The 12,223-nt window shown below is 46.3% G+C and overlaps 1 protein-coding gene across 1 annotated transcript in view; it reads right to left on the minus strand.

Moving 5' to 3' along the window:
* Positions 1-12,223, minus strand: part of DNAJC17 (DnaJ heat shock protein family (Hsp40) member C17) — a 34,356-nt gene that overhangs the window by 6,497 nt on the left and 15,636 nt on the right. The window contains exons 2-10 of the mRNA XM_021009230.2: positions 6,820-6,889; positions 4,747-4,805; positions 4,297-4,384; positions 3,033-3,118; positions 2,773-2,869; positions 2,130-2,173; positions 1,577-1,654; positions 800-880; positions 68-187 (exon numbers count right to left, since the gene is read on the minus strand). Coding sequence (XP_020864889.1) covers positions 68-187; positions 800-880; positions 1,577-1,654; positions 2,130-2,173; positions 2,773-2,869; positions 3,033-3,118; positions 4,297-4,384; positions 4,747-4,805; positions 6,820-6,889 — 723 coding nt within the window. The remainder of the gene's footprint in view (positions 1-67; positions 188-799; positions 881-1,576; positions 1,655-2,129; positions 2,174-2,772; positions 2,870-3,032; positions 3,119-4,296; positions 4,385-4,746; positions 4,806-6,819; positions 6,890-12,223) is intronic.

The raw sequence follows: 12,223 nt of genomic DNA on the forward strand, positions 1-12,223 counted from the left end.
TTTTTCCCTGGTAGGCTTCCCAGCTCCCAGGCAGTGCCTAACCGAGTGCTCTCTGGTGCCTTCCTACCTGTGACAGTCCAGAGTGGCTGGTGACATCACTGCTCCCTGTTCCCTGGGGCTGACCCTCCAGCCAGGAGATCTTCAGAGGGTTATTGACAAGGCCCACTTCATTCTTGACAGCCAGTACCTGCCAAAGGCAACAGTTTGACTGTCTTTATGCCACCTAACCAACTCTGGGATGGGGACCAGAGAGCTGATCTCATGTTACTATTTGAGCCCAAAGTCTACAACAAGAGCTGGCAACTTTTAACATGTGGTAGGCCAAGGTCCCAACCCTTTTTGCAGAGATCTGAACTTAATGACCCTTAAAGAAAGTAGACCAAATTTTAGATGACCCCAAGGAAAAGAGAGGTGCTAATTATCTGAAGCAAAGAGACAGCAAGTGTCTGAAAGTGTGTATGTTTGGTGGGGGGGAAGGGAACATGACAGGCAGTGGCTTTCAGAAATGGTAGAAGGAAGGTTCTGTGACAGCTTCCAGTAGCACACTGATAAAACTATCTCATTTGTCATTTGTACACTTATGCCATCAGTTACAAACCTGATTAAGAGCATCCTCATGGCCCTGCCCCTATGTAGAGCTGACTCCCACCAGCCAAGAGAAGAAATCCAGCTAAGCAGGAGACCTGTACTGTCCGGGCTGGTTTGGCCTTTGTTTCAGCTTACAGGTCACATAAATCTGTCCTAAAGTGGGTGCCAGGCCCGAAAATATCTAACTTCACCTCAAGGCCCTGATACTCACCGCAGCCTTGACAGAAGCAAATTCCACCACAGCACTCCCTGTCTTCCTACTGGAGATGACCAGGTTGAGCACTTCACCATACTGCGAGGGCAAAAAGGGAGCCTGAGTCACCCCCCAGCTCAGGCTGTTACAACAGAAGAGACATACTAGAGCTGCTGCCTAGGGTAAAACTGTGATTCATCCCCCAGCAAGATATCAGAGAGAAAGGAACAAGCATTACATTCTGGTGAAGGCCACTGGCCTATTGTGGCTCCAGGAGATCCCCTATGTACAAAAAACTTGACCACAGGCTGACAATGCCAAAGAACACAGGGTTCTGGGATCGTACAGAAGAGAAATGGGAAAAGAGCAGAACAAAAGGACAAGGAAGAGAAGGGCACCAGAACAGTGGAGATGCAGATTTGGTTTATCAAGGACACCCAACAAAAAGCTGGAAAAGACTGTGCTGTAATTCAGGCAATATCAGGTAGCTGACTTTAGCAGGCACTATCTCAGCTGGCGAAGACCACAGATGGCCAACCACACCCTCTCTCCCAATGCATTTGGCCAATTCCTTCTCTTCAGAAAAGAAGACAAGGGCTGAGGATGGGCAAAAAAGAGAGAGAGAGAAAGAGAGACAAGTGCGCCCAGAGACTAGAGGGGTCACAGAAACAGAAAACGTAGGGATGACGGTACAGGGGCCAGGCCCCCCAAGCGCCAAAGATGAGGTGAAGTCAAGCTTGGACCTGACAGCAGTTGGGGATGGAGGGGAAGTAGGACAGAGCCAGCAGGACAGACCTTCTGTAGAATCCTCAAGAGGACGTCCTTGGAGTAACCGCCTTTGGTCTCATCCTCTTTTTTATACTTCCATTTTAGCTGCAAAGAGAGCAGTGGGTGAATGTCAAACACCTAAGGGCCCGCTGGGTCCAGTGCCACACCAGGCGTCCTTGGTTTGCCAAGTTTTAGCAGGTCCTACCACTGCTTTCAGTAACCTGCAATCACTTGGGGGCGCAGCCTAAACTACAAATGGGAGGAAATGCCGAGAAATGATGACCCAGAAGCAGGGGAATTTCCAGGCCCAGACAAAGACACTTATGGACAATTCTCTGCCCAACCACCCCTGGGCTGAGAGCAGCGTTTTAAGGGCAGAACTAAGAGAAGTAGCACAAAACTTCAGGGACAAGTAGGATACAGTGGTCACAAGCGCAGGTGTTATAACACCAACAGGAGATCTCAACTCTGAAATGCTCCAACTTCCCCAAGCCAGAGCTACCTTAGCTACAGGGACATTTTCCCGTGCTGACAAGTACCTGACAAGTGATGATCCCTAGGGGCTCCAGCAGGGTCTCACCTTCAGTTTAGGTGTTCCTTTGCCTTCAGGATTTTCTGTCTTTCCTAGAAAGATTGGCAAAGGAGTGAGGGTAGAGAGTTAGGGGAGGAGGGAGCTTTAAGCTAGTGACTAGGGCTGACCAGCATCTAATCTACAAGAGGGTCCTTTACAAAGAGAAGCAAATCCATCCTCCCAGAGATAGCAGCCACTCTAAGTGGGGGAAACAAGGAGAGCAGGAGGACATATTTCTCCATATGTTGGCAGTCATCCAATAGAGGTCTCTAAGATGAGGATTAGGAATGTATCATGGCAGCAGGAGGCTGTGGGGAGGGCTCTGGAAGCGCAAGCAAATCACACAATTCCTCCACAGCAGAGGGAAAGCTCACTGGGAACCCAAGAGCCCCAGAGCACAATGATGTTTTCACCCTGGTGTTTGGCTGCTGGGACAAAGCCACTTCTGTTCAGGGCCGGGATGGCAGGGAACTGGTGATGGATGGGGGTTTGGTGTGTGGAAAGGATCAAAAGCCACCAAGTTCACAGTCTCACTCTGTTTCCCATCTCCCCCTTCCCAAATCCTTCCTAGATGTTTTTACTCTCCAATGGTGTAACCCAACAAAGCAGGTACACTAGGGCCTGCCTGAAGATCTGAACATTTTTTTTTTACCTTTTAATCTCTGTTCTCGATCTTGGCGTATCTGCTCCTGGATCAGCCTCTGTTGTTCTTCCAGCTGCCGGGAGCCCTCTTCTCGTAGGCGTGCAATCTGCCAAGCAAGACAGAAAAGGGAGGTCACATTACAACAGCAGAGCAAACATTACAATGTGAACCAGGCTCAAGTCTGCCCACACTTTGAACTTTGGGCAAGAGGCAGTCCTAAGGAGGGGGTGACCATGGAGCAAAAATAGGGGCGGGCAGCTGAAGCTTACCTCTTGTTCTAATGTCCTGGTACTTCGACTGTCCTCCTCTACCTCACTCCCTTGGGCCTGAGCTTGCCTCTCCCGGGCTTCAAGATCTGGAGAGAGATAGAGCCAACCTTACAAAGCAGCCCAGGTTGGCCTTGGCCAGGAGGGTTGAATTCAACCCTATGTGTCACAGCTTTCTTCCGTGGTCCTGGCTGGCCTGACATGGGGCCTCTCTTCCTCACTCCAAAAACCCCAAAGAAAGACTCAGGTCAGAAGGGATATCCACCTATAGTTCGCTTTTCCAGGGTTGTTTAGGGATTGATTTTATTTCTAATTCAATTCTGGTCAACAAACATTTATTAAGCCCCTTTCTGAGAACCCTGTTTTCATTTATTTGATTCAGAGTACTGAAACAGCATCAGACCAAAGGGCCCAAAAAACTCATACCAGCAAAGCTAGTTCCCTAGAACCAGGGACAAAGGGTACCCACAGGTGTGGGTATTGACACAAAAATAGCACAGCTTAGATGGCAAAGGTCGGCAGCGGGTGGAGCCCTTCGGCTCTCATTTCCCCTGAGTTCAATTTGGATTAACTGGGTACCAACTGGGGGCCTGGCCCTACACTGCTATGCAGTATTGGCAGACTTTGTATATGACATTAACCCTGTCCCCCACAATCTTCCTATTGCCCTAAAGTAGGGTTAACTGCTTTAAGATACCTCTCAGGCCTAGTGATTACCCCTGCCCTCCTTACACTGTAATCATCTAGCACCTCCTATTTCACTTAAACAGATACTGAGATAGCAGGTGATTTACTCTCCAAAACTTGCTAATCCCAAACAATGGATGAGATCCCAAACCCAGAAATCATAGCTCCCACGTTGCTGACTCTCAGGGTATGAATGAAAACGATGAACATGATGCAACATGAAGGTCCAAAACCAGTGTCTACCCCCTCCAGAAAATGGGCAGGAGGGAGGATAAAGAATGGTTATATATTACTATGGATTGTTCTGGGAAGAGCTGAAGGTACCCCAGATTCCCAGGATGGACCCAGGACAGGCCCTGGCTTGAAGACTTAGCTAAGTGGTTTTGGGTCAATGACCACTTGCCAGGCAGGTTGAGAAGGGATTCTTGGCTCAAACATGGGCTGAACCAGATGACCTCAAGTAAGAAACAATCTGCATTGTGGGAAATGGAGCCCCTAGAGGAAAAGTGAGGGGACCAGTGGATAGTGACACTAGGGAAAGAGAACCCCGACCCGCGTGATGCTCCCTCTGCCCTCGTACCAAGCTTCACTTTCTTTCTTCTCTCATCAAGTTTCTGAGTCCTCTCAGCCGCCTGCTTCTTGGCTTTCCTGACCTTGTCATATGCTGCCTGGCAAGGACAGAAGAGAACAGAGGGGAGTATCAGTCAGAGAAAGAGAACTCAGACTCACCACTGAGTCCGCCATGACGTCCTCTGAAATCCCACCAAGGATTCTGCCGATTCTGAGACTCTGTCAATTCCTAGTCCCATCCCCTCCCCCAAAAGGCTGAAGTACCTTACCGCCCCCTCAGCCTTGGGGACTGCAGGTGGCAAAGCGCTTGGGTTGCAAGCAAATGGAGAGGGGAGACTGTATCATATGGGGATAAGATTCTGGGTGACAATGAGGTCAGGAAAGGGGCACAGGAAGAGAGGTAAAGAAGAAACAGAACCTACCAGTGAGAATAGCTTATAAAAAGCAGAGATGTTCTTACCCGGGCTGCAGTATCCGTCAGCACCTCCAAGGCCTGGGAAAGCTGGTGGAAGAGCTCAGCTGGGTATAGAAACAAAAAAAGAAAGAGAAACTAAAGTTAAATTTGGTAATGGCATCCTCCATCACACCACAGATGTGCCGGCATCATAAAGACGGGATGGGCCCAGCCCCATCTGGACATATACTTCCCTATCCTTAAAAACCTCAACTATACTTTGCCTACCATCCTTTCAAGCTATCATCACTCTCCTACCTTTCCCAACCAAACACTTTATAAGTGCTTTTACCCTCCCTGCCTCTACTTCCTCTCCTCTCCCTCACTCCTCAAGCCTTTGCAATCTGGCTCCTTCTTTCTCCAGGGTTACCAATGATGTCTCAACTGCCAAGTCTGAAGGTCTTTTCTCAATCTATCAGCTGCATCTGAGCCTGCTGACCGCCCTCTATCTCTTCCCAGAGAGTCTCACCGTTCTGGGTTTTCTGGCATGACTCTCTGCTTGTCCTCCTCCTGCTTGCTGGACCACTCCTGGGTTCTGTCCCAGGAGCATGCTCACTCACATTCCTTCCTCTCTCTCCATCTCAAACTTTCACAGTGTCCATGGATTTAACTATCATCTCTATACAGATGACTCATAGATCTTTACAGGTAGTCTCAGTCTCTCCTCTGAGCTTTAGGCCCACATCAGCAATCTGACTAGATGTCACTATAACATCTTAAACACAATGTGTCCAAAACTCAATTTTTTCCTCCAAACCCACCCCTCATTCAAACTTCCTTCTACCTGTCGGAAGCATCATTCTTCCCCCAGTCTCCCAGGTTCCTAACTTCCATATTATCCCAGACCCCTCACTTTCCCTCACCCCACACAGCCAACAAATTGCCAAATCTTACCCTTCTACCACCACATCTTTCAAATTCCACCCATTTCTTTACTCACACAACTGCCACCTTAGTTCAGGTTCTCATTTTCTCTTGCCTGGACCATGGCAACGGCCTCCCAATTGCTTGCTCTCTCTCTCACCACTCTAATCTATCCTACATGCTTTAGGCAAGTAATTTCCCTTAAAACATAGGTCTGACCATGTCATTTCCTTGTTCAATCAAATTCAAGTTTTATCACTGGCTCCCTACTGCCTCTAGGAGTGAATATACTCTCCTCTGCGGTAGGGTTACAGGGTCTCTGTTAAAGGCTGTTTAAACAGCACCATACAACTGGCTCTGAACAATCTTCCTACTGTATTTGACATCACCACCTTTACTAACTCTTCAGTCCAGCTGAACTGGCCTTCTCTCTTTTCCTCACATACAACTCTCCATCTCCCATCTCTGTGCCTGGAACGGACTTCCTCCTTATCTCTATCTCAAAGTCCTTTGCTTCCTTTATTTGGTGTTTTTCTTTTTTTGGGGGGCTAGGCAATGGGGTTAAGTGACTTGCCCAGGGTGACCCAGCTAGTTAAGTGTTATGTGTCTGAGGCCACATTTGAACTCAGGTCCTCCTGACTCCAGGGTCGGTGCTCTATGCACTGTGCCACCTAGCTGTCCCAACCATTGCTTCCTTTAAGTGGAAGCTTGAGCACCATTTAAGGCATGAAGCCTTTCCTGATTTCCCCAAATACCAGGGCCCCATTTGGGAAAATGATCTTGTATTTAACTCCGTATATATCTGTATTTATTAACTTTACAGTTAAATTTCACATGTTTGTGCTTATGTCTTTGTCTCCCCCATACTAGCTCCTCGCTAGTACTTTGTACTTGCATCCCCAGTGTCTAATACAGTGCCTGGGCACTTACACATAAATATTTGCTGACTGACTGATACCTGACCTGAGACTGAAGAAATATTTGGGGGAATAATCAAAAGTTCCTAGCGTGGAAAAGGCGTGGATTCCTAGTCCAAAAGAGGAGGTAGTTAGACTATATACGAAACAGCAAAGGTACAGTACTACAGAAATGCTAAATGTGGGCCCATGGCCAGCAGCCCATATATATATGTGGTATCCTTGCTCTGAGCTTCCCAACTCCAAGTGGCAAGGCTGACGACAGTTGCCCTTTTCCCTTCGGCCAGGAAATTCCTACCTGCTTGAGGATTATCTGGATTTTTGTCTGGATGGCAGGTGAGGGCCTTTTGTCGGTATGCTTTCTTCACCTGAAAGAGCCAAAAGACAGTTATTCATCCACAGAGCTAGCTTACATTCCAGGGTGTCATGATAAACTTATGGTTCTGTGAAAGGTTATGGAAGCAAACTTGAAGAATCTCCCTCCACCCAAAAAAAGGTTCTGGTTTCTGTACAAAGAGCATCACCTCACAGCCACAACAGAAACCTAAAATCAAGAAGGTAAACCCTACAAAGAAGGCTGACTTTGGTTCAGCCACTGAGTCACAATAATCAAAACACTGAAGAGTCTCATGGCTTAATACCCCCACTAAATAAGCATCTCTTTTATACACTAACTTCACAGGTGCTTTATACCAAAAAAGTATAAAATGTTAGCAGCTGGATCACAACTCCTAGGTCTGGGTTCCTCTTCTATTCATTCCACAACCTCTTGGGAAAGGGGATCTCGGGGCAGCTAGGTGATGCAGTGCACAGAACACCGGCCCTGGAGTCAGGAGGACCTGAGTTCAAATCCCTCCTCAGACACTTGACACTTACTAGCTGTGTGACCCTGGGCAGGTCACTTAATCCCGACTGGCTCACCAAAAAGCAAAAAAAAGGCAGGAGGGATCTCAGGCCTTTAGAATATCTCCATGAGGAGGGAAGACTTTCTAGGTGGCCAGCGAGCTAGAGTGGCCTTCCAGGGGAATGGATGGGGATCTGGTGGAGTACCAGTGCCACAGTGCATTTTGTATGAAACAGTCAGAGCAGGGACAGATGCACAGGCTCTGAGGGTGATGAGAGTCAACTCTCCTCTTCAGAGCAAGGGAAGAATTCTACATACAACTCATTGGTTAAAAAAAGGTTAAAAGGACATTGACAAGAGAGTGTTGGGGTTCTGGCGCCATCTGCTGGGTTACGGTGAGCAGCAGGCTACGTGACTAAAGCTAGGAACCATATATCATCAGTCACATTCGATGAAATTTAGGCCACAGACATTTATCTTTGTGCCCCTCCAGGGAACGAGAATACTAAGTAACAACTTTTAGAGAGCCATTTTGGAGAAAGGTAGAACACACAAGGAAATGTGTATTTAGAGAGGGGTCTGGTGAACCGGAAATGGAAAGAAAAAATAGTTAACAACAAAAACCCAACCCCTTCACTCCATGTTGTGTAATCAGGATGACCAAGTGGGTCCTGAACAGATGAGAAAATGCTCTCCCTCTTTTCTTTGCAGATGGAGGTGCAGGTCTATGGGTAGAGAACACTGGCCACACTGTCAGATTTTTATTTTTTTAGGTAATTAGGGTTAAGTGACTTGCCCAGAGTCACACAGCTCGTGTCAAAGTGTTTGGATCTGAGGCCAGATTTCAACTCAGGTCCTCCTGACTTCAGGGCTGGTGCTCTATCTACTGTGCTGCATAGCTGCCCCCACGCTATCAGATTTGCTTAAGGTATTGGTTTGTTTTTCAAAACTTTTTTTCCTCTTCTTTTTCACTCTTTGTGACAGGGGATGGCTCTCTGGGTAGAGGAGAGGAGAAGGATATAGTTAGAAATTGATAATACAAAAATAAAAGATATCAATAAATATTTTTTTTAAAGAAGGGGGTCCACAGATGCTCAGAGTTCCATTCCTGTCTCATTCCAAAGTATTTACTTCATTAGCCATCTTTCCCACCATCTAGATCCTTGGGAAATCAGCCCTTAAAGGATTGAGGGACTTCTGATACTCATAGCCACATAATGGGCTAATTGGTCCCACCCTCTGGAAGGAAGATATTTCTAAGAGATGGCTTAACACCTAGGCCTTGGCTCACTCCTTCGAAAGCCTCTAGTCCACAATGACTCTCTTTTGTTCCTAATCCATACTTAGTTCAACTTCAAAATGCCTCTTCCCTGCCCCCTTCTTTCCCTCGTCCCATACAGAACCTTCTTCTCCCTCCTTCCCTCCCTCAAACAGACCCCAACTCATCCCCATGCTAATCCTTCTGCAGGTCCCACACCATGAAACCTTTTCCTAGGGTGCAGAAGCACACTCCAAGATACTGCATTAATGGGGTAAAGTCTCCCAAATGTGCCCAAACATCTTATTACTGTTTCGCAAAGTCCTCTTTCCCTCTTTTCTTGTATGGATCCTCTACTCCTTCTTTCCATCTCCTGACACCAAACCTAACACAACAATCACAACAAAATGGTAAGTCAAAAGAAAAGTGTGATTTTGGCGACAGAAATTTTAATTAGCTTTAAATACTCTAAGGAAGGAAAGAGGTGATAAGAGAAAACAGCTGTGCTAGCAGACAATTAATTCATGAAAACAGATATCTAAGGAGGATGAAGGAAGGCTGAAGAACATAGTTCTCGGTACAACACATTAATCCAACTGTGATGCAAGTCAGATATTCTCCCCAAAATGAGATCCCTTTAAAGAGGACATATATTAACTATACAAAATTATTGTTTAAAAAAAACTAAAACACCAACCTTGTTGGGATAAGCCTGTTATTTTTTTTGAAAAGTAAATAAGCTTCTAGGATACAAAATTGTAAGCTAAAGTCAAAGGGAATACAAGAGTGGTGAAATTTAAAATGGAAAAAAAAAGGGAAGCTGGACTTTTCAGGAACTGAGAACAAGCCTAATACAAAGGGATCACTCTCACTTTCACTGCCCCTCACATCCCCAGCTCTACTCCTAAGAGAGGGCCTCACTCCATCGGAAAACCAGAAACCCAGCTGGGGGTGGAGGAGGCAAGGAAGTATAAGGGAAATTCACTCAATCATCTAATGGTTTATTAAGCACCTACTACTATGCCAGGCACTGTGCTAGGCCTTGGAAATACAAATACACAGAACAAAACTCCCCACTTCCAAGGAACTTCCATTCTAGAGAGGCAGACCATATGTACGTATGTACACACATGTGTGTGCATATATATATATACATATGTGTATACGTGTGTGTGCCTATAAGGAGAACGAATACAAAGCAGTTAGAAATGACGAAAGTAGGGCAACTGGGTGGCACAGTAGATAGAGCACTGGCCCTGGAGTCAGGAGAACCTGAGTTCAAACCCGGCCTCAGATACTTGACATTTACTAGCTGTGTGATCCTGGGCAAGTCACTTAACCCCGACTACCTTATCAAAAAAAAAAAAAAAGAAATGAGGAAAGTATTAGCAATTGAGGGGGCTGTCAGGCAAGGTTCACGTGAAATACGGCCCTAGTACTGGGTCTTGAAGGAAGAGAGGGATTTCCTACCTGACTGCTCAACTGGACTTCATCACTATCTTCAGAAATTCACCTTTCTGCAAGATCGCATCAACTCTGAAACACACTTGCTCAGTAACACCCCCAGCCCTCCCAAACACACACCTTGGGCCCCTCCTTCCCTCTGACTGGAGAGAGCAGACCTTGGAGAGCTCCCCCCAAATCGTCTATTTTAGGAGGGAGGCCCCAAGACAGAAACCGCAAGAGGGAAGGGACTGTCCTTTGCCTTTCTTTCTATTTTCAGCGCTTGTCACATAATAGGCACTACAGAAAATGCTGACCGAGTGACTGATGAGGCCTCCTTCTCCTGAGAAGGGTGCTCGTTCCAAGCATGAGGGAAGGTCATTGCAAAGGAGCTCCCCCCTTAAGAATGTGAGCTTCAGTGACAGAGCTACAGCTGTGAGCAGCAGGCCTGGCTGAGATGCTCAGGCTCTGAGACTAAGTAACGAATTCTTTGGGGAGTAGGATTCCCTAGGTCTCAACCCAAACACTATCTCCAGCATTGGGAATAGCGTGGAGGAATCACACAGAGGAACAGATGCTCAGATTTGTAGTGTGACCCCTCAAAAGACAAAAGGGAAGGACCTGCCCTCCTTTTCTGGAAGCACCAGCATCCAGGATGCCTGCACAGCTCTTCAACGTGTATGGAGGAGAGTGGGAAAGACGCTTCCACTGTTGCTAGTACTCCTGAGAAGACCACGTACCAAGAGGTACAATTACAGGCGATACTCAAGTTCCAGAAAAGCCAGATTCCAGAAATGAGATCCTGTAGTCAGATCAACAATGTAGACTGCTGAAATATAAAGCGGACTGAGAGTTTGAAGAGAAAGAGATTTTCAAAAAGGCCTAAAATGAACCCCTAGTATGAAGCTGAAAATACGTGAAATTTAATAACCCTATACAGTAAGTACAACTGAAAAGCAATAAATGGAAAAAAACATATTGAAGGAAAGGTCAGGGCAAAAGTTCACTTTAAGGAGGGCAAGATATGAAGACTAATTTCATAGCTGCCTATGCTTTACCCTTTGGTGGATACCTGATCTCATTACTGTGGATCCTTCCTCCAACTGCTGAGACTGTGATCCAGCCAGCCAGGCCTTCTCATCCTCCACGGTTCTTGCTCATGACCCACAAATCCTCCAGAGGGTCTTCTCAGCACACAGGAAGCCTTCCTGGAGGCCTCGTGGCTCCAGGATGCCAGTGCCACACACAGGCTGCCCTTCTGTTTGTTATCCCTCACTCTTTGTTTTGTTTTGTTTTTATTTTTTGGCTAGGCAATGGGGTTAAGTGACTTGCCCAGGGTCACACAGCTAGTTAGTGTTATGTGTCTGAGGCCGCATTTGAACTCAGGTCCTCCTGAATCCAGGGCCAGTGCTCTATCCACTGTGTCACCTACCTAACCCTGTTATCCCTCACTCTTAAAGGCTAATGTAATGGAACACTTGATTGGAGTACTGGGGGGAATGACCATGACAGATGCTTTAGACATTCACTGGGCTAAAGGAAAGCAGCTAAACTCATCGCACTTACAATGTCTCTCCAACTGAATGGCAGTGGGGTATAGTAAGAAAAAAACCCACAAGACCTGAGTTCAAGTCCTGACTTCACCATTTACCAGCTATCTTACTGTCAGTTTCTCCGCCTGTAAAATATTTGTACTGCCTATGGGTCCTTGTGTTATATAAACACGAACTACTTTTATTTTACCCCAGATGATCATTCACTTTAGTCTTCTTTGGGATTAACCTATACTGTAGACATTTTTTCAAAATTCTTTTCTAGGTTAGAAAAAAAAAAGCTACTTCCTGGTTCCACCCCTTAAAGCCTATGGCCTTGACGTCACAAAAATTTGCTTAACGAGGAGCTCAGACTTAGGTTGTTTTTTTTTTAAATTCACAGAGTACTTTTTGTCTTACAAAAGCCAAGCCCAGTTATTTCTCCGTCCTCTAGAGGGAGGCCTTCCAACCAACCCACTGTAAGTCAGCCAGCCAGTCCACAAGCATTTATTAAGCACTTAATACAGGGGTGAGTCCTATGCTAAGGACTGAGGCTACAAAGAAAAGCAAAAACACAGTCCTGGCCCTCAAGGAACTTGTGTTCTAAAGGGGAAAATAATATGTA

Source organism: Phascolarctos cinereus, unplaced genomic scaffold, assembly GCF_003287225.1.
Source record: "Phascolarctos cinereus isolate Bilbo 61053 unplaced genomic scaffold, phaCin_HiC Scaffold_3;HRSCAF=262, whole genome shotgun sequence".
NCBI lineage: Eukaryota > Metazoa > Chordata > Mammalia > Diprotodontia > Phascolarctidae > Phascolarctos > Phascolarctos cinereus.